General features: G+C 40.3%; 1 protein-coding gene across 2 annotated transcripts; it reads left to right on the forward strand.

The window, feature by feature from the left end:
- The first annotated feature begins 255 nt into the window (after positions 1–255).
- Positions 256–21,407, forward strand: LOC128099069 (C-type lectin domain family 2 member D11-like). Of its 2 annotated transcripts, none has more exons than XM_052720731.1 (5): positions 256–648; positions 6,874–6,999; positions 8,779–8,954; positions 9,522–9,631; positions 18,936–21,407. In XM_052720731.1, the coding sequence occupies exons 1-5, from the start codon at positions 582–584 to the stop codon at positions 18,961–18,963; spliced, it is 507 nt and encodes a 168-aa protein (XP_052576691.1). In that variant the 5' UTR covers positions 256–581; the 3' UTR covers positions 18,964–21,407. The 2 variants fall into 2 exon arrangements, with proteins under 2 accessions (XP_052576691.1, XP_052576690.1); XM_052720730.1 differs by lacking the exon at positions 18,936–21,407 and adding an exon at positions 10,517–16,845 and having other exon boundaries at positions 276–648.
- Positions 21,408–23,352: the final 1,945 nt, after the last annotated feature.

The following is a 23,352-nucleotide window of genomic DNA, read 5'->3' on the forward strand; positions in this document are numbered from 1 at the left end:
ATGAACAACTGTGTTAAAGGGACGCAGCATTAAAAAGGTTGACAACCACTGCTCTAGAGGTATTTCTTTCACTGTTGAGGGTGGCAGTGGGAGGTATCTTTCTGTCCCCACACCATCAACAAAAACATTTCCAGATTGGAGCCTGTTGTATGAGACAGCCTGAATCCATGGTCCTGGGTCATGGTCTCTCATAATTGGCTTCAGAATAAACGATCTCTTATTCCCAGAGAGGTGAATATTTATTCCCAGAGAAGTGTGTTCACTTCAGCTCTCTCCGTCCCGACTCTGTCTCCTAGAGATTCAGTCTCTGGATCCTTAGCACACAGAATCCTCTGACCTGGCCCTGGTGCCCCTTCTTAAGCGATAGTCTCAAAACTCAGACTTGTAGTAACATCGGGCTCTCACCTATCCAAAAGATCACTGCCTGACTGTGTGATAGTACACGGAAGGGCTAGTAATTCAGAAGGAGGAGCGACTGCAACAGCACACAGGCGGAGCCAACCGTCCACTGAAGGGTATTTCTTCCTCTCAGCTGCTAAGTTTCTATCTTCCTGTGGCTGAAACAGCGTCTAGGCTCCGAGATGGGTGCTGCAGAGACTGCAGAGGCTTCTGTGGGCATGCTCAGTACCACAGACCGCCTGAAGGAGGGTATGTATTTAATGCATATTTGAACCGAACTACGAGAGCGGAGAGGTGCTTCGCCAGGGACGGGGACGGACGGGGGAGGGCAGAGGAACTTAACCTCAAGCCTGTCCCAGTGGTTCGCTGCAGAACCAGAGAATGCAGACAGGAATTTAGCTAAGAGGTTGTTACATTAGTTATTCCATTGGAGCATATAATACTTAAATAGTTCTCGCACAAAAGAAATGAACAGTGGATTACCTTACAAAAGCCGGCGCCACGGCTTTTTTTCTTTGTACTTAGCTTGCTAGTGCACTCTTTTCCCTGGGCTCTGGTAAAATACACTCCGGTGAATTGCACCAAGTCCCTGTGGAATATGCCTGCTCTACAGGTCTCATAGCAAAGGCAAATTCAAACAATAGCTTTGCAAAGTGCATAATGACAGAAGTTGCCTGGGAGGCTGGGGTTTTTGTTTTGCAGATCCACTGTAAAGAAAAAAGGAATGCAAGGAGGTGGCATGGGGTGGGAGGCTGACCCCACCCAGGACTAAATCCTTTGCATTTTGAGCTTATTGTAAATTATGGAGAGAGAATATAATAGGATTTTTTACTTCAATTTTCAGAAAGGAAGCAAGATTGTGTTTTCTTGCATTTTGAAAATGTCTATGTTTCATTATATTTCACTCTTTTTCCTTCTTCCCTGTTCATTCACCTTAATTTTTTTCATTTACGGAAAGAATATTGGATTTTGAGAAAACAAGACTGATATTTACCAAAATACAAAATTCATGACAAATATTAACGCTTATTACTTACACTGAGTATTATTCTAACTGAAATTATTACTGTTATTATTAATATTAACTATTGATGTTGCTGCTGCTACTGTCTATTGTCTGATGTTGATGATTGATTCTTTGAGAAAGTCTCATCCTATATCCCAAGCTGGCTGATAACTCCTACTCCCTTTGCCCCAGCAGGGTTGACTTTTGAAACCAGATACTTACCCAATGGGAACATACCTGTTGCTAATGTGGAGCTTCCGCCCCAAGGGCAGCTGAAGGCATTTCGAAACTCCACTCTGTTGAAACCATAACTGGTTCTGTGAGTGAAGCAACTTTTTTTTCTTTCAAGACAGGGTTTCTCTGTGTAGCCCTGGCTGTTCTGGACCTCACTCTGTAGACCAGGCTGACCTCAAACTCAGAGATCTGCCCGCCTACTTCTGCCTCCTGAGTGCTGGGATTAAAGGCTTGAGCCACCACCACCTGGCATTTTTTTTTTTTCTAAATAAAGCTAAAAAATCAGATCAGCAATATTTCATTTCTTTGTCTTTTTTTGAGAGATCATTTCTAATATTGCTTCCTAATAAAGATGTAAAAGTTACGTTCTAACTGTGCTGTGGGAGGCATTCGAATTTAGGAGACACAAATGTATACACTATGAGAAAAATGGAAGAAAAAAATTACCATTTATGTATCAAAATGAAAAAGACAGTATCAGACCTTACACCGATGTAAATACAGAATTCTCAGTAAATCTTGCTGTTAATAACGTATAAGAAATGTCCGGTGTGGCATCCTGTTGGAACCCGGGTGATTAGATGCTTAAAGTTTCTTCAAGAAGACATATCAGGTATTGTTCTTGAACACAATCCCAAACTCTTCAGTTTGGTTCTTTTTCTTTTTTCTTTTCTTTCTTTCCTTTTTTTAAAAATTGACATTTTACAATTAACACACCCTTTTATTGTTTCTTTAAGGAGACTACATTAGAAACTCCCTCAGCTATTTTCAGAAACACTGTACATTATTGTGAACTCTTTCTTACTGTGCTTTGATACCAGAGTTGATAATTTCTTTATAGCAAATATTGCCTCCTTCCTTTCTACTCTCCCAAGCCCGGTAAGAGATATTTATATCTGAGTGTGTTTTGTAACACTATTCACAGTAACCTGCACATGGAACCCACCTGCATCTTGCAGTGAATAAATGGGGAAAATTGTGATACATACTATAAGAGAGGATGAGACAATGTCTTTTGTGATAACATGGGTAGATCTGGGTGACACGTTGAGTAAAATTAATCAGACATTGAAAGTCTAACTCTGCTCATCAGTTAGAGGAATTAGCTAGGAGTATATATTATTTAATTAGAATTTGGAAGAGGTTTTAAGCACGATGCTAAACTCAGAAATCATAGGTAAGCCTAGACATTTCAAATTTGAAGGTGTTTAGACATCTGATATGTTTTAAGAAGTAATCTTGAGGATGGGGGTGATGGGAGGAACGGAAAGCTGATGAAAATCAATTTCTCACATGCAGACAAGTTTTGGAGCTGGGTAGTGAGCACATGAGAATTTAGCATATTGTTTTCTCTATTTTCGTATAGGCTTGCAATTCCCTACAGTCAATGCTTTGTTTTGAAATGTTAAAAAATAGAAGAGAAAAGAAGAAAACATGAGGACTTATAGATGAATGGACCTTCAGGAGACCAGTAAAACAAATAGGTCATTATTGGGGACATTAAAAGATGCTTTGATATCACCTTAGTAGAAATAAAAAAAAATAGAAATCATGATAATTGAGTTTCTAAAGACATTTTTGTTGAATATAAACAACAAAAAAATGAAGGTTGAGAACTTCATATGAGTCAAAATCCAAAAGTCATTATATAATGCTTACAATCCTGTAATCCTAAATATTGTCTTTCTTATTAGTTTAAGCATAAGCTCTCTTCTGACTTGGAGATATATGAAACTGATCAAATATAGTGGTTAAAGTCAGTGGAAACTTTTTTTTTTAAGTATAGTTTATATTCAGTAAAGTCCATTCACTTGGTGTACATTTCTGAGTTTTGAAAACATATACTCATCATGTCTCCATCACAGTGAAATATAGACCTATAGCTCCAGCCAAATCCCTCTGAGGCCCACTGCAGACTCTTCCCTGACACTCGCTTCCTCTTTTCCCAAACCATGGCCACCCCTGACCTGACATTTCCTTTTCCAGAAGCTGTTCACATAGATTCCTACAGTCTGGTAGTCATCCACATGTGACACTTGTGTGTCAAATACAAATAGTTGGTCTTAGATTTATGTTCCAAGCATTATTGGTCCACAAATAGTTCTGGATTCAGAAATATAAAAGCAGCTCATAATATGTCTGCTTTTATTTTGCAGAAGATTAAGAAAAGCCAATGGGAAAACTTGTGGATTAGATTAGCTCAAGCAGAAACAATTTAGTGACAGATGGAGCTATAAAAAAAAAAAGAAAAGAAAAAAGAAAACAAACAAACAAACAAACAAAAACCCCATAACTCTGTGATCAGATTCTCAAGATAGGCTCAGGACAGCTGTTTTTGTAGCTCACTGCTCTAGAACTGTTGATGACCTAAGCCTAAGAAACATTTGGACAGTGTGAGAGATGGTCAGGGGCAAGCAGATGCTCCAGTTTTTCCTTTTGAATGTCCTACCCACACTGCTCAGTAATACTGATTTACATTGTCAAAGTTGGAGGATATTTGGCTTGTTGCAAGGTTTGAATTTAAAAAAAAAATTAATTTTTTAATAAGAATCTCCAGAGTTACTGTCAATATTCACATGTAGATTTTATTTTTTAGTGGAAACATGGGTTTTCATTTCTCTTGTGGGAATATGTGGATAGCAGGGCCCAGGGCATATAGTAAGTGTATTCTCATTTTAACAAACTGATGATGTTTTCAACTGTCTTTTCTCAAACCTGGTAACACTGAACATATTTAATCCATGATCATTGTTAGCCAGTGTTCAAGTATTTGACTCATTTTTATTCTTTCTCTCTCTCTCTTTTTTAAACCAATGAATTCTCAGAACTCTTGGGATACAACTTCTTTTTTATCTATGTCTTGCAAAAAATTGTTTTTCAAATTCGCTTTGCAGGACTCAGAGAAGAGGTTTTCTTAATTAGGCCCAAATTCAAGTGTTCCATTTTCTATAAGGTGGATAAGTATATTGGTATTATACCTGAGACATTTGTATTCAAGACTAGTTCACAGAGATTTTTCTTTTCTCTTTTCCTCAGATAGTTTTATAGTCCTAAGCTGATGCTTGGATAACATTTTATAGGAGGTAGGAGAAGTGAACTTTAAGCACGTGGATACGGATTGTCTCAGCATATAGGCACAAGGTGCACGCAGGAAGAAGTAAGAGTGGAACAGCATTCAGTGTGCACAAAGATCAGCCTCCTGAGATGATGGAATGCAGCAACCTCTGTTGCTGGAGGTTTTCCTGTTTCCCGACCTGCTGGAGGTCGGGGACAAATCTCTCCCACTTGTGGCCTCAAGTAAACGCACAGAGGCTTATATTAATTATAACTGCATGGCCATGGCTCAAGCTTTTAACTAGCTAGCTCTATATCTTAAACTAGCCCATAACTATTAATCTATGTATCGCCACTTGTTCCGTGGCTTTACCTGCCTCACATGTTGCTCCTTGGGCGGCTCGCTGGCATCTCTCTGTGCCTTCTTCTTGGCTTGCTCTTTGAATTTCCCGCCTACCTCTAAGCTGCCTTGCCATAGGACAAACGGCTTTACTTATCAACCAATCAGAGCAACACCTATTCACAGCATACAGAAAGACATTCCCCCATCAAACCTCATCTCCCCAAATATGTCCAACTCAGTTAAATGTCAGGCCCACGTGTTTGACTTGTTTCTCAAGTTGTTTTGGTTTTTGTCCGTTCTTTTGGTTTATGCATCTATACTTTTGCCAAAACCGTACTTTTGATGTCTTTGTTTCTGTCACTATGTGATTAGGTGGTGTCATTTCTGCAAATTTGGCTTCTTTTTTTCTAAACTGCTCAACTAGACTACTTCTTTTGCATTTTCATGCAATTTGAAAGTTATCTTGTCCTGGAGAGAGATGGCGCATGCTTAAAAGCATTGGCTGCTCTCATAGAGGACCCAGGTTTAGCTCCTAGTACCTTCACAACTGTCTATAATTCCAGTTCCAACACTCTTTTCTGGTCTCCTTGTAGATCAAGCATGCACACCATGCTCAGACATGTAACGAGTCTTTCTTTGTTCCTCCAGCTCCCAAATAATGACATAGAGTCTTCTTATTAATTGTGGAAGCTTGGCATTAGCTTAGGCTTGTTTTTAACTAGCTCTTTTTACTTAAGTTTACCCATTTCTATTAATCTATGTTTTGCCTTGTAGCTTTTTGCCTTTCTTTCGTTCTGTATGTCCAACTCTCTCAGCGTCTTGTTGGCACCTTGATTTCTCCTCCTCTTCCTTTCTCTCCTCAGAAATTCGGCCTATTTCTCCTAAATAGCTATTGGCCATTCAGCTCTTTATTAAACCAATCAGAATGTCCCTTAGCAAAGACACATCTTCACGGTGTACAAATATTCTGCAACACAGACATATATGCAGACATATGCATAAAATAAAAATAAAGTAAAAATAAGTTTAAAATGAATACAATAAATAAATGCCTTATTTATTTCTTTGAAATGCCCTATATCCATAAATGTGTTGGGAAGAGTTCCTTTAATTCCTAACTTGCTGAGAGTTTTTGTTATTTTGGACTAATAATTTTTTTCCACACGATTTTGACAAACTTGTTAAAATGCTCCCATATTTTACCCATTAATTATGTCAATATGTTCCATTAAATTTATGTGTGTGTTTATTAATTTATTTACCTACTAGGTTCTTTGAAATTGATCCTTATGTAGTCCAGGTTGGCCTCAACCTCCTTATGTAGTCAAGGCTGGCCTTGTACTCCTGACTCTCCAGCTTCTGCCTCTTTAACACTGGAAATGCACAAGTGTACCAACATGTCTGTCTCTTTGACTGGAGCAGGAGATACACAGGCAGTCATGAGCTGCTGCATGTAGGAGCTGGGAGCCAAACTTGGGTCCTCTAGAAGAGCAACAACTGTTCTTAACCTCTCAGCCATCTCTCCAGTCTATTCTTAATGGAACTAGAACAATGGGTGGTTTTTGTTGTTGATTCTTTTTCATCCTGTTCTTCACTCTTTCTGTTTCTTGCTCCTTCATTGGCTCTTGGTTCAATAACTGGAAGACTCCATGGCAACAATTCTGTTTCCTTTCTTCTAGTATTCTGTGAGCAATAAATATCATTTATAGACCAAGACTTTCTGTGAAGGGCGTTTGCAACAGGGGAGTACAAGTCAAATCTATAGATGATTCTGGGCAAATTTATCTTTTTTCTTAAAAGTTTCCTGAGATTGATACTCTCATATTTATATTTTCAGGTAAAAAGTTCCAAGTACTTTGTCCCAGCATCCTCTCCCCTGAGTCCCGTGCTAAGCTCTACGGCTGCTATGCAGTGATCGCTGTCCTCACTGCAGCTGTAATTGCACTGACTGTTACACTGTCAGGTGAGTGACTCATCTCCAGATTCTGCAGCATTCTGTCCACATCCACATTGTCACTTAGACTTACTGACCACTGTGAGCCAGGCACTGTGGGAAGGGCTAGGGAGAAAACACACTGGAAATTCCTGTTCTCTGGGAACTTTGGGTCTAGCAGGAAGATGCAGTGAAGGAACAGCACAGGCTGTGGTGTGCACAGGAAGCCAGCCAGGCTCAGCATCCCTGGGAAGATGACGTTCAGCAACCTCTAGAGAGATGCAGGAGACATATGTCTACTTGGGGGGAACTATTCAAGGTGGAGAACAAGGAGAACAATACTGTAGCTGGAGTTTTCTCCAGTCCTGCCTGGCCCACGGTCAGGACCTTTCACCCACCAGTCCCACAGCTGCTCAGACCCAACGGAGTAAACACACAGAAACTTATATTGCTTACAAACTGTATGGCCGTGGCAGGCTTCTTGCTAACTGTTCTATCTTAAATCAACCCATTTCTATTAATCTATAAGTTGCCACGTGGCTCGTGGCTTACCGATATCTTAACATCTGCTTCTCATCGTGGCGGCTGACAGCGTCTCCCTGCCTCAGCCTTCCACTTCCCCAAATTCTCCACTCTGCTTGTTCCGCCTATACTTCCTGCCTGGCTACTGGCCAATCAGCATTTTTTTTTATATCCACAGCACAATACCCAAAGGAAGTGCGAGGACAGAGAAGAGTAATATGGCCAGGAAGATACAGTACCTCCCACCATTACCCATGGTTTTAGTTACCATGTTCAACTGTATTTTGAAAGTATTCAATGAAAGTTTTTTGAAATGATCAATTAAAGGATTTTAGTACCACACTCTTCAGAATAGTGTTAAAAGTCTTGTACTGTCACCATCTGTGGGGTGGCCTCTTTCCCTCTCAGCCTGTTGGCCATCAGGTTGAGAGGGGAAAGACAGAGAAGGGGTGACAGAAAGCTTTGTATGCAACCCATAAGCATGGATGAAGGGAGGCCTCCAGGAGACAGACTTAGGTGAATCAGCTCAACTTTATTCCAGAGTATAAGGAATATATAGGATTGGGGAACCTGGGAACAAACCCTAATTTGTATTAAATGGCATGCTACTATTACAAGGCTTGGTATGTGGCAGTAGGGCCCTATAGCAGAACTCCTAGCATAAATCTTCTTAGCAGGGATCTGTATCAAGGGTCAAGCTAAAGGTAAATCAAGCATCTGGTTTTAGAGACAGCTTTCAGTCCTCCAGGCCCAGGGACATCCTCTAGACAAGGTCAGGTAGAGAGCAGGAAGTTCTGTTGGAGCGGGAAGGGAGTTCCATATTGTTGAGCTTAAAGAGAAAGGTGCTAGGCTATGGCAGACTGTGATCTCTAACAAGCTAGCAATATATTCCAAGATATGAACAATCCCTTAGTGCAACATGTCCACACTGTGTATACTACCTTCCCAATAGTCCTCCTGTTACCTCAATTATCAGTCTGACTGTCAAAGTCGGTGTCCATACAGAGTGCTTGTTGCTCTAACAACCCCTACTGCAGTGAACAATCATAAAGCACAAAAAGTGATATAGAAATTCACTTCCTGGGGGCTCTATTTTCAGTGAGCACCCAGAGAAATTGGGGGCACAGGCCCTAGCTGTGATGCTTTTAGATAAAGGACCATCATGCTAAAGAGAGGATTTCCACAGATCAGTTAGGAAAACTACAGTCAAATTCACACCTCACAGCTAAGCTTAGTAGTAGGCTATGCCAATTCATGTTATAATTCATTTTGTTGTCCAAATTCTAGCAAAGGAAAAACAAGTCTCAATGAAAACTACCTATGCTGTTTGCCCAAGAGGCTGGATTGGATTTGGGAGTAAATGTTTTTATTTTTCTGAAGACTTGTATAATTGGATACTCAGCAAGAACTTCTGCATGAAAGTGGAGGCCCAGTTAGCTCGATTTGACAATCAGGAGGAGCTGGTAAGAAAGGATCGGGAATTGGTTTGTTTGCTTGTTCTGTCGCATATGTATTGCCTTGAGATAGGGTGGTTAAAGATGAGGCACGAGGAAGGTTCCCACCCCACGCAGATAGAGACATGGGGAACATGTGAATGTGTGTCATTTGCTGATGCTAACACTTCTGATTGGAGCCCTGAGACATTCAGTAAACATTCTCTCATGTAATGCAGAATGCCAGCTATGCCATTTTACTGAGATATCTGGTGCTCATGAGCATTTTTCTCCAAGCCAGCATATGTTACATGCTGAAGGTGATAACTGTTAATAACGGCAAGGGGAGGCTTAACCAGGAACTGTCCCAGCAACAGAGGGATCTGTCATTAAACTCGGTACTTTAACTCAAATGAGGTCATCACGAATTATAGCTGTCAACTGGATCCACTGAGAACTGAGGGCTATTATGGCTCCAAAGTCTGTATCCCTCAATTATACCCTTCTGTCATCTAAAGAGGAAGCTGTGGGGTGGGGGACACTCAAGGGTCATCTGAAACAGAGAGACACATACTCACTTTGCATGTTTTATGACAGGATTTCCTGATGAAATTCAAAGGGAGTTTTGACTACTGGATTGGCCTGCACAGGAACTCATCAAGTGACCCTTGGAGATGGGCAGACAACACTGAGTATAACAACAGCTTGTATGTTTTCAAACCACTTTTCCTTCTACCGTGTTCATGTGTTGTGTTTGTGTGAGCTGTGGTTATGAAAGATGAAGGCTGTGGCATGCGAAGTCAATGGTACCGCTTTGGAAGTATATTGGGCATCATTTTTAAAACCTTTACTTAGTGTGATTTTACTCAAAATCTTTAGCATGACGATGGCATATGAGGTAGCAATTGTATGCTCCTGTACCAATTTAAAATGTTTTGTTGTTGATAAATGCCCTGTTTGGAATGTAGACATAATCTCAGATGGTCAATGAGGGCTCTGAAACCTCAGGAAGCCACTGCAGAAGTGCAAGCCTGAGGCTCATCAGTCCACTGTGTGCATGGCTGCACCAGTTCACAGAAGCAGAGACTCCAAGGGCATTGGAAACCTCCTCTGAAGTCTTGTAATTAGAGCACACCCAAGACAGTTCTTGGATGTGAGCATAGCTGTTTTGAACGGAGCCATTATCCTGGAATGGTAGATCACAGACCCAGTCTTGTCCATCATTAAAGCCCTTTCAGCAATTTACTAAGAAGTGGGTTTCCCCATACGAAAAATGCTTCAAAACAGAATTGAAAATCACCCTCAGTGAGGCCACCCATGGCTGTAGTTTATTTGAACATGGCAACAACCACCAGTCAAATGCTTTGTATACTCAGTTCAGGGTTCAACATGGACGAATGACAAAGGTCTGGTCATCAAATCAAACGCTGAGAATGTAAAAGTCACTAGGTGTAAATCTCGTGCAGATGATTCCTCCTGGGCTCTGCCTTCCTTTGATTCATATTACAAGCAGTAGAGACAGGCAAGATTTCATTGCGGGAGCGAATGAAGTTCTGCACTCTACAGATTTACTGTTTTGGGTTTATTTTCAGGACTCCCATCCGAGGACAGGGAGAATGTGTTTACCTGAACGAAAAAGGCATCGGCAGTGCCCGGATGTTTGCAATCAGGAGATGGATCTGTAGCAAGCCCAACAGCTATACCCTCCAATGCCAAATTCCGTTTTCTCCTTTCTAGTCTTTCCCAAGAGATGCTTTGTAACCTGGCCTCTACAGTTGCTACTCTGTCACCTATTTGCCAACATTGTTATCAAAAGGAACTGTTAATATTTCTCCATATCACAAATGAAACCCATCTTGGAAAACTGCACACACAGGGGTTTAGAAGAACATAGATGAGTCTAAAATAGGTGTTGACACTAATATCTTAAGCCTAAAGTACATTTAAAGTTAGTGAACCCCACTTTTACGATATGAAGTTTTTGTGCAGACAGTCCACCTTTTGAATTTATTTATTTATTTTCGATACATCATTTTATTTTACTTTGTTTTCATTTTACATATCAACCACAGTTCCCCCTTCCTCCCCTCCTCCTGCTTTCCCTCCACCTCCCCTCATTGCATCCCCCATCAGCTCCTTAGAGAGAGTAAGGCCTCCCATGGGGCATCAGTAAGGTCTGGCACATCAAGTTGAGGCAGGACCAAGCCCCTCACCTCTGCATCAAGGCTGAGTGAGGTATCCCATCTTAGTGGGTGGGCTCCAAAAAGCCAGTTCATGCATCAGGTATAAATCCTGTTCCCACTGACAGGGGCCCACAGACAGCCAGCCACACAAATGTCAGACCACTAAAATGAGTTCCCCAAAGTGCACTTGCCCTTGGAATTTAATAATGAAAAGCGTCAGGCAGTGGTGGCATATGCCTTTAGTCCCAGCACGCAGGAAGCAAAGGCAAGTAGATCTCTCTGAGTTCGAGGCCAGCTTGGTCTACAAAGTGAGTTCTAGGACAGCCAAGGCTACACAGAGACACCCTGTTTTGGAAAAAAGAAAAGAAAATGGCCGCCTGGTGTTGTGACACACACCTGCAATCCCAGCTACTTATGGGTTGAAAAAGGAGGGTCACAGATTCACAAGTGGGGACTGAAAGTATGGGAATGCTTTAACAATGATAGGGAAGATGAGAATCCATTTGCAGCATCCCATAATTTGGGGGAGGGGGGGACAACACACAATACACTCTTTTCAAAATTCATTCCAACATATAGGAGAATTTAAAAAGTATTTAAAACTAAGATTTACTTTATGCTCTGCAATTTAAAACATTAGAGATATTGTCAAAATGTTTCTCTACTTTAGTTTTCAATTATACACTTCTAAATACATCTTATAAACAAATGCCATTTTAGTTTCCCCATTTGATTAGACTTACTTCACATCAAATGGCAGTTAGTTATGTTGCTTGAGTTTTTCTGCCTGGCCCACAGTCAGGGCAAATCTCTCTCACCCACCAGTCCCAAGCCGCTCAAACCCGATCAAGTAAACACAGAGACTTATATTGGTTACAAACTGTATGGCCGTGGCAGGCTTCTTGCTAACTGTTCTTACAGCTTAAATTAATCCATTTCTATTAATCTATACCTTGCCACGTGGCTTGTGGCTTACCGGTACTTTACATCTTCCTTGTCCTGATGGCGGCTGGCAGTGTCTCTCCCCTAGCTTCCTGTTCTCTCAATTTTCCTCTCTGTTAGTCCCGCCTATACTTCCTGCCTGGCCACTGCCAATCAGTGATTTATTCATTGACCAATCAGCAACACATTTGACATACAGACCATCCCACAGCATAGTTAAACTCCTCCAGCATTCAATAATTAATCTCTTGAGAGTGTGCATATTATTGGGCCCTAAAAACAACATATTTAAAGTCTTTATGGAGTAGCTACACTGTACTGATGAGTCCCAAAAAGGACGAAATATCAGGTTACAAAGCATCTTTTGATCTCTTCATCCCTTCCTCTCCCTCTTGTTCTGTTCAAAAAACACTTTTTTATCTACTTCTTTTATGTCTATTTCTTGTATATATATATGTGTGCGTATGTATACATGCACACTGCCTGAGCTGGCAGAGATCAGAGGGCATCAGCTCCCTGGAACTGGAGTTATAGACTGATGTGAGTGGGCACATAGGTGCTGGGAATGAAACCCAGGTCTTCTGCAAAAACAAGTGTTCTTAACTGCTGAGCCATCTCTCCAGCCTTTTCTTCCTCCATGTTTTTTTTTTTTTTTTTTTTTTTTTTTTTTTTATTGACACTTCTTGGTAAGCTTTGCAAAAGTAGCATGTATCTCCTAAACTCTTTCTGTAGACCAGACTGACCTGGAACTCACAGAGATCCGCCTGCCTCTGCCTCCCAAGTGCTGGGATTAAAGGCATGCGCCACCACCGCCTGGCTAGTTTTTCTAAGTTTTAAAATGCAAATGCTATACTTTGTACCTGTCCCTTTCTGAACAGAAATTGAGCAGGGGTGGGGATGAAGAGAGGTGGGGAGAGGGAATGGAAGGAGAAAATGGTATATAAAGTAAATAAATGAATTTAATTAAGAAAAAAGTGCAAGTGAGTAATGTATTGTGCTTATTTTAAGACTATGCTTTATTATTTATTAGATGAATACAAGTATATTTTATTCTGGAAAATGACTTTCTCAGCCCCTCTTTCATTTAGCCCTAACAAAATGTTTTCCTTGCAATCTACTTTACTTCCTGCATCTGAATAGAAAGGTAGAAAACATCCTCAGGGACTGGCTATGTGTTCAAAAGAGGAGTCTTCAAAGTAGACCCATGGAATGAACTATATTCTCACAATTTTGGCTGTGAGACTGGTTAGTTTCAACTAAGTTCCTGACAAAGAAAGCTATATTTCTAAAATAATTATTTGATATCATTAATTGGTGTGAACTTAACCTACAAAATAAATTTGATAGGTGTATGATCTTAGCTGACCCAAAAATCTTGTATGCAGTAGACTTGAAAAAAAATTAGGTCTACTCATTCCAACTCCTAAGATTCAGATGAGATGACCCAGGAAAATGTCTTAGCAGTGTCTCCATCTGGCTCATCGTAAACACATGACAAGTTTTCTTCCATTGCTCTGTGGAAATAATTCTGAAAGAAACAGCAAGTTTTGAAGAGCATTGGCCCTTCTAAGGAATCCCCCCACAAGCTGCCAGTGAGCTGTTTAAACCACTTTCTTATAGGCAACAGAATTTACCAGTAGTTAAATGAATCATTTAAAAAGCATATAGTAAATCAATCTTTTTCTTTTTCCTTTTTCTTTTTTGAGACAGAGTCTTACTCTGTAGACCAGGATGGCTTTGAACTCAGAGATCTCCCTGCCTCTGCCTTCTGAATACTAGTTTTAAAGGAGTGTGCCACCATGCCTGGCTTAGGTTTTTATGGGTGGGGGAGGTGGGTCAGTGGGTAAGAGTTTTGTTGTACCAACACAAGGACCTGAATTGAAATTCTCACCAGCAGCCTAAAAAGTCAAGCATGGCTTTCCTTATACTTCTGTTATTTCAGGTCTACAGGGTACAGAGACAGGAGGATCCCTAGGTCTTGCTGGTCACCAATCTGGTTCAGGGAGAGACAACGCTTCCCACAATGAAAGAAAAAGGAGACTATAGCTATGAAACAAACTGTTCAAACACATTATCGGAACTAAAATCCAAATAATTTGGGATTTGTACCTTCCCTTAGTTCAAATCCATCAAATTTATCCTTAAAATTTTTCCTTTTATTCTTTGAGAATTTTGTTCAATGTGTTTTGATCTTATTTACACTCTCCCCAACCCTTACTTCTACCTGATCTGTCCTTACTCACCCACCTTTATGTCTTTAAAATAAACAAACAAACAAACAAACAAACAAAACCCATTGAGACCAGTTTATGCTGCCCAAGCACTCCCAGATCTATGGCTTCATCTGGAGCATGGTTTGCTCTCCAAGGGCAGCGTTCTTAAAGAAAAATATCTCTTCCTTTCCTAGCACCTAACTACTTACTGCCAATAGCTCCATGGCAAGGGGTGAGATTTCATGTCTAATCAATGCTGAAATTTCGTCAAGTTTGGGTTTGCACAAGTCTTGTGCATGCTGCCAGAACTGCTGTGAATTCATAATGTGTCTGTCCTGCTCTGTCCAGAAGATACTGTTTCTTTGTAGTCATCTACCACCTCTGGCTCTTACATTCTTTCTACTCTCATTGCTACAATGACCCCTGAGCATGGGGAGTTGGGGTGTAGCATATATGTTCCTTTTAGACCTGAGCATTCTATAGTGTCTTATGCTCTACACCTTGTCCAGTTTGTGGGTCTTTGTATTAATTACCATCTGCTGCAAATAGAAGCTTCTCAAATGAGGTTCGAGTGATGCACTGATCTGTCTATCTACCGGTTCTTGGCCCAATAATGGTTCCAGCTTTGAGCTTCATCTTCCGGAGCAGGACTTAAATCCAATCAGAAAGAGGTTGGTGACTCCTATGATGTTTGAAAGAGGTTGGTGACTCCTATGATGTTTACGACACTATTGCACTAGTGGACATGTCTTGCCAGACCAGCCATTATTGTAACTTGCATGGTTTAAAGCTGGGTCTAACTGATGATTACTTTTCTCTTCTGATAGCATGTATAGCCTTTTCTAGAACAATGAAAGCTATTCAGTTGGATGAAACTTCTGGGTCAATACCAGCTTTGTTTCTCCATGTTCTGTGATTTGAATATGTAGTATCTTTAGCAGTAGGATTTTACTTTCAAGCTCTGGAAGGCAATCATAAGCAATGGCAATAGCCTGTAATGTTTGGTTGGGGGTGTATAGGACTTCATGATCCAAAAACTCAAAAGAATTAACCATTCTTGGCACTGGTCTTTTTAGTTTTAGCATGTGGTGTCTAGTAAGGGTATTGTTGCCTATTATTAGGATAACATCATTTTAAATATATATATTAATTTAATAAAATATTTCAAAAATATATAGCACACATAAACATACATATATACATACATGTGCTTCTACAGTAGTAGGTTTCCATATCACTTTTTAAAGGGGCCTTTAATGTTATTTATCTCTTCACATACTCTCTTCTCCATCCTGATCTTTGCTCCCCCAACATAATTAAACCTTTCTTAATCTATCATTCTGTTTTAATATTTCATATCAGTGTTTTCTGCCTCCCTATCATTGAAAGCTCCTCTCCATGGTCTCTTGGCAATGTCCTGACTTCTGTGAGTATTGCAGCAGAAACACAACTATCTGAGTGTCTGAAGCCAACATTTACAAATGAGAGACAACATGTGACATTTTTCTTTCTGGGTCTGGGTTGCCTAACTCAGAATGATTATCTTCAGCTCCATCCATTTAGATGCAAATTTCATGGTGATATATTTTTTTTTATTTTTTGTTTGAATTCCTGAATTTTTTTATTTTAAATATTGTTTTGTTTTTGCTTTTCTTCAGAGATTCTATAAATTAAATTCCATTTTCATTTCTTGTCTTATTTTCATAATTTAATTCAACTGTGTTTTGTGGTATTTGTTTTGGCATTTATTTATATCCTCTTAGAATTCTTTATTTTCAGTATTGCTGTTTTTGAATTCATTGTCTTATACATCACCTGAGTTGTTTTTCTTAGGGAACATTACTCTGGACATACTAACTTTTTTTGGAGACTTAGTACTTTGGTTATTCATGTTTGCCCATTTGTAATGGAAACTAAGTATCTGCAGTCAGGTGGTGAGTACTGTTTATTGGTATGGAAATCTTGACTCTAATCTAGTTGAGCAGGTGTTCTAGCTTCCTGTTAATATATTTCAACTTGTCAGATGGTAGGCCAGCTGTGTGGAACTTAGGGTTCAGTCTTTGGGCAACTCAGATGTTTGAATCAGGTATCAGAAGTAGTCCTGGCTTAGCTTAAGTTAAGTGAGGCTTCTCAGCTGCAGAAGAAGACCTTCTGCAGTGTGAGAACTGTAGCTCTATGTAGAGGGGAGGTCATGCCACCTTTTCCTTCTTTATGTTCTTAGTCCTTGGCCTTATCCCTAGCAGGTGGTACGGGTTCAATTAACAGCCAGTCCACAACTGAACATGTTGTTATATATTTTCTGATGTGTATTTTTTAAATTATATGTATTCTTGACAGTTTATAGCCTGACAGTTTACTTAAAAACACACGTTGTTCTTCTGTGTTATTGAATCTAACCTAAAAGACTTCACAGTTTCTTGCTCTGATCATTCCAGAGGCAGAGTTAGGTAGAACTCTTATAATATGCTGTATTTTATGGTCTTTACTCATTTGGTATCTTTACCATCATCCATCATTATCAAAGGTCCAAGTGCAGTCAGGCTGAGGAAAACTGGGGTAATTTTCATGATTTTTTTTTTTTTTTTTTTTTTTTGCCATTATATGTTCAACTATTGCAATGAATCAAGTTCTCATAACAGGTCTTCGATATCAGTCACTGGAGAGTGTTCTGTGGTATGGTAATGACTAACCCAAAGGACCTTTGTCTTTTCCTTTTGCATTCAGTAAGTCACTAATTTCTGTCTTCTAAGTAGACTCGTAATTGAAAAGTTGGGGGGGAGAAATCTCCTTTCTAAGTGACATTGACATCGATCCAGCTGCATGTTTCCTTCACACTGCAAATCCCTGCAGACCACTCTGACTGAGAGTCATAGTATCTTGGATAGCTTTGGGTTGGGTGTAAAATTTTATGAAGAGTATGGCTCTCACAAGGCCCTATTTCATCTCCAGTGCTGAAAAACCTCTCTTTAAATTGTATCAGTTATTGGACACAGGGATGCATACGGATATAGTCAGGACACTGTGACCCAGAAATCATGACATTTCCATAGTTTAGCCTTCATAAGAACTGGAGTTATCTTGAGTCTTCCTTCTTTTTATAATGCATGTCTAATTAAGCTTTGGGGGTTTCCAAGACATATTCACTTCACTTTTACCTCTTTGGAAATTCCTTATACTTAAACTTAAAATAAAGCTTTTTTTTTTTATCAACTCTATGCGTTACTTTCCTTCTACTTAGCTGACTCCTACACATATTTCAGCTGTAAATTGTGCAAGCATTTCCTGCCTGAGTTCTTGACTCTGAATTTTCTTTTCTTTCTTTTTTTAAGATCTGTTTATTTTTTATGTATAGTGCTTTGCCTACCTGTATGCCTACATGCCAGAGTAGGACACCAGATCTCATTATTGATGGTTGTGAGCCACCATGTGGTTGCTTGGAACTGAACTCAGGAGCTCTGGAAGAGCAGCCAGTGCTCTTAACCTCTGAGCGATCTCTCAAGTCCCCTGAATTTTCTTGTAGTAGTGTTTACAGGGCAAATTATTACCTTTTCTGAATTCTCAAGACAAATCAAACACAGATATTCTTTTCAGTTCCATACAAAGTCCCTTACAAAGAGTGACTGTGGCCACACCTGGCATGCTGACTGGCAGGTAACAGAGTTTAGAGATAAATGGTGTTAAGTGATTATTCATATCTTTGTAACCACATGACTCCTTTAGAAATTAGTTTTATCATATGAACTATATGTAGAAACTGAGAGACTTTACATTAGTACAACCATCAAGAGTAACAGAAATTCATTTTTGACCTTTGCTTTTCTTCCTCTGTCTTGTTTTTAGCGAAGTTTCCAGCAGATCATTTGACTATGACCTTTATCACTTACAGGGAACTTGGACATATTAACCTCTTCCCCAAGAGCTCATCGGGAAGGTGAAACTGTTGCTCTCAGCCTCATTGTATGAACTAGAACATCTACTAAAATGTGTTATTACTATGTCTGGAGCACAGTGGGTAGCAGTAAGCTGTAGTTTTATGCTGTCCCAACAGAAGAGTTCTCAAGGGTAGGCTGCCAATTGTCCTGGCTTTCTGTTAGAGGATTTATTTTTTCCCTAGGGGTGAGCAGATATGAGCTGTCAGTCAATGCACAGATGCCTATCTTTAGGGTATTTTGGAACCACAGTGCTGCTGTCACTAAGCATTGAGGTGAACTGTCATCTCTGCAGTAGAAACCTGTAGGATGGTGAAGACTTTGGGTGTAGGGGAGTGGGAGGCTCAAACTAATTTCTAGCCTCAATAAGCTCCCATGAAGTCCACTAGAAAAGTAGATTTTTTTAAACAAAGGTTAATGAAAACTCTTATGGGGTACCCACCAGAGAACACTACTTGGCTATGGGTTTAAGGCAATACAACGTCTTTATTAACCGGCTGGAGACTACATTGGCTATTCAGGATCCCACTGTATCACCAAGCCTTTCTCAGGGTGAGCATTTAAGGACAAAAACCATACCTAGGTTGACATACTTTAGTTAACAAGAACAGTTAACTGTTGTCCAGAAGCAGAACTACAGGAGCCAAAAAAAAAAAAAAAAAAAAAAAGCAAGATTAGTACATTTAGGGACCTTCCCAGAACTGTGGACTTGGATGGATTAGGTCTTTGCTTTCATTTTGGCAGGTGGTGCTGCCAACACGCTGAGTTTTAAGGCCTGAACGGTACTCCCATCATGGTGTCAGTTGTGCAGAGTACCCAACAGACTGAATGAAACACAAGGAGCCCAGGCAGGGAACACTGTACACAATGATAGGACAAAGATGAATGGACCTAACAGGAGTCTCAGGGGAAAAGAGGACAACAAGGAAACCTGTGCTATTTGGAGAAATAGTGGTCACCATATTCTCAAGAGAAAACTGCAAGCCAGACAAAAGATGTCTGAAATAAAGAAACAAAGTAACCTTCAGACAGCCATGGGGCTGATTAGCACATTGCAAACAGACTTGTTTCTTCTGGGTAGACTTTGACCAGGACAGGAGTTGTACTAAGTAGTTGCATCACAGGACAGACACTTCGCCACCTTTTGAGAAATAACCTCTGTTTTGGTTGCATACTAGCTTGGTATTTGTAAATTATGCATTTCAAAATACTATGAAGTTAATTTCTTTTTATTTTAATTATTTTTTTCTGTAATAAGTCATAAAATAGTGAGTTAAATTATAACATTTCATGCATGTGTATTTTCATGCTTGTGTATTTCCACGCATGTAGACCATTGTGCTTTGTTCATATTCACACCCCACCATACTCCCTTCCCCTTCCCCTGCTGATACCCCAACATTTTTATATATTGAAATGTAGATTTTTTATGTGACAGAAAATATGACACTGAAGTGGGTTTTTGTTGTTTCTTTTCTTTTTTATATTTCTGTGGCAGAACGAGAGTTTTGAGCTTCTTAAACTAGTTTTATTATTTGCCTTCCTTGGCCATAAAGTGCTTTTGAGGGAACATTTCTGTGTACATTCTCCATTTCTCCTTGTGGCTACCAGGAACAGGAAAGAATTTCCATAATGCAGGTGTACTCTCAAGGATTCTGTGAAGCTTACATGTCTCAGGAGATAATGATACCATGGTAGGAGACTGGGCGTGGGGTGAGCCATCAAGATTGACATATGAAATAAGCTATTTGGAAAAAAAAGAAAAACTGGAAACTCACCCATGGTTACAAAATAAAGCATGTGAGAAAAAAGGTCTGGGGAATCCTGTGGGGAAGGTGGGTGCAATGTGTAAACGGCTTGTGAATTTCATGGTGCTGAGGCAGGACTTGTCAGCCCAAGGTTTCTCTTAGCTCTGTAACCCACGTCCATTTTCCAGAGGGTCTTTCTCTTCTTTAATAAACTTCCTCTATTTCTTCCACTATCAGTGTGTTCCTGGTTCACTTCTCTGTTTCAGGATAAAAAACAAAAACAAAACAAAACAAAACAAACAAACAAACAAAAACAAACATTGGAACTCTTAACAGGTGTCCTCTGGACTCTGGTCCACACCTACAATAATACTTCACATTGATTGGTCAGACTTTTTTAAGGAACTACGGATGATTAACAGAATACTATGCAATGGCATACCCCTATATCATCTGGAACTAACTGATAACCCATTTAAAGCACAGATTTATTTAAACTATTTGGAAAGGAGACTTTAAAAACTGCTTTTGCTTTCCTTATTGTAACTGGCAGCCTCACCACCACTGTCTTAGATTACAGGAAGAGACGAGGTTCAGGGTAAATCCTATCATGATCACTGCATTAATCATTAATCAAAATGACATTTACCCAGAACGACCGTTGAACTAAAACAGAATGGTTACTCTTTATTACATTTGAACTTTGCAAACCAAATAGGAAGAAAGTTTGTTTACGTTTGGCTAATGTCCATCTGGCTGTCCTCTAGGCTAGGGACATATATTTTATATTACTTCCTTATTAAGTGTGCATGAGCAAACAGAACAAATCCTTAAAACTACTGGGGGGAGGTATAATAATAACATGCAGGCACTAATGCCTCATGGTCTTCTAGCTAGTCCAGCATGCTCCAGTCTTTTTATTTATTTACTTGTTTTGTCAGATAGAGCTAGCTTGCCTGGGAGACAAAATCTTTCTTGTTGAGCACATTCTAGAAGTGCCAAGGGAAATCTTCATGGTTGAAGATATGTTCTACTATGTATCTGACATGAAGCAAAGGATGCAGGGAATTATGAGAACTCTTCCTCAACTGTCAGACCAAACCTGAATAGCAACCCAAACCTCTGTGTATTCAGAAGTAATAGCAAACTGAGCCTTCTAATGCCTGTGACAAGCCACAGTCAGCAATACTCGAGATACTCCATACCTAGGTAATTTCCATCTCTGTGCAAATCCTTTTATTATTCCACATGGGCTTATCGTTTCCTGCCATTTGAACTTAATGATATATTAGAGAGGGCTGCATTCTAAGATCAGGGACTGGAGGCTGCCTCAGTGTGTGTTAATAAAGGAGAGGGCCAAAATAAGAAAAGTCAGAAAAGGGGAGCTATAGAGGAAGAACTTTGGGTGGGGGGAAGAAAGGAAGTGAAGAAGTGACAGCTACCAAACAAGCAAACAAACAAACAAAATGATGCATAGCAACCCGGGACTCTCTTCTTAGGAAACAGCCAGAGCCTGGTCCCACATGGCAAACACTGCCCCGCCTTTCCCTCTTCATCAGGAAGAAGGAAGAAGTGACTAGGAGTCTGGGAGCCGCTTGTCATTTCTGCTTGGCTCCTCAGGTGGGTTGACTCTAATTCCAGCATCAAGGCACTAGATGAGGGAGGTGGCCCAAAAGGGCAAGCACCCAGTGTACTCAGAACTGGAGAAGCAGTTCTCATTAACAGAAACTGAAACATGAGACTGAACCCAGGCAGAGAAGCAGAAACTGATCCCCAGAAGAATTTGCACAAGTTCTAGATGATGGGTTATGGAAATCTGAAATCCAATGCCCACACAATCACCCTCCTCTGTCACCATCAGGACCAAGTAATCAGACCACAAGAAGAGAGCAAAGTTGGACAGGATCTAGCCTCTACCCACCATAGTTCAGCGAAGTAGAGCAGATTCAAAGAAAGATTAAAATGGGCTTGAAGTCAGTACACCATACTTCTGCACTGTAGGAAGCCAATGAACCCACAGAATTGTGGGGAGGATGTGGTTGAAGAGTGGGAGGGATAGCAGGAAATGGTAGAGAGAGCAAACCCACAGAAGTGTGAAAAACAATCCCCAAAGCCTGCCCACAATAGTCACCATAGGGTGTGTGTGTGTGTAAGGAAATGGACAGAGTCTGATAAACAGGGTGAAGGAAACATGGGAGGTGAAAGGACCAAGCAGATGCCATAACAGGCTGCTCAGTCTTCTCTCAGAAATCAGGCCTCAATTTCAGTTTCCTGAGACTTGAGCAAGCAGTTTCTGGGAGGGCCATGAACAAAAGACAAAGTCCTTGCAGTAGCTCTCTTTCTGCACATACTCTGTTCAAAGTTTAGCCAATTAATTACTGTCTGAGACCCCCTCATCAACTTAGAGTCCCATGCATAGGTCAGTGTGAACATGCGAGGCCAGCCAGCCTCCATGGCAGCTCAAGGACAAAGCCTGGGACTTGTCCAGGCTTGCCCAAAAATGATAACTGTAACCCCCAACTAGTAAATTCAAAGGTTACACACCCTCATCCAATCATATGACGCCAAGGCTTGTATCACCCTGCTTGAGGTTTTTCCCTTTAAATACCCCTCACCCTGAGAGCTCGGGGCTGTCCTCCTCCATCTGCTTGCCAGAGTGTTGGACACAGACTAAGCCTGGACTTGCTTGTTATTAATAAACCCCTGTGTGTTCTGCATCAAGTATCAGCTCTGTGGTGGTCTTGGTCTCACGACAGAGGCACAACAGAGGTAGGCTTGACCAGGAAGAAGCATTGGTCAAGAACTTAACGCCCGCCATTTCATCTGATGGCTGTTTGTGACCACATACTTTTGAAGCTTTAACATCTATTTTTTTTCTTATTTTATATAACGTGTACATCTTTAAAACAATTTTACAACACCCCACTAAATATGCCCACAAGCTGGCAGCTTCTCAACATGGAGAAACAAAGATGATGTGCCAGACAAAGATGTAAGAGTCCTGCTTAAAAAGTGTTCAGTGACCAAATAGAGGACTAAAATAAATTGATAAAGAATTTAATACAAGGCCTGGACAAAAAGACTTACAAAATCGATTCAAGATATAGACAAGAAAATTACCAAATTGGATGAAAGAATCAGTAACTTAGAGGGAAAAAAACATTTAAATACAGAGGAAAAATGCAGCAAAGAAGTAGAGATACTGCCCCTCCAAAAAAGGAAAAACAGAAAGCCTAGAAGTGGGATAGTCAAACAAAGACAAGGCAGAGTGGTGAAACACAACCTTCTCTACATAGTATGGGCATTGTACTCATCCTCATCACAGGTGTGGTAACCTGTACTAGATGAGGCCAGTCAACATTCCAGTTGGCGGCACTGATTGGACTCTGTGATTTATAAAGAAAAAAACAAGT

Source organism: Peromyscus californicus, unplaced genomic scaffold, assembly GCF_007827085.1.
Source record: "Peromyscus californicus insignis strain IS unplaced genomic scaffold, ASM782708v3 Scaffold_6__1_contigs__length_162567912, whole genome shotgun sequence".
In the NCBI taxonomy this organism is placed as follows: domain Eukaryota; kingdom Metazoa; phylum Chordata; class Mammalia; order Rodentia; family Cricetidae; genus Peromyscus; species Peromyscus californicus.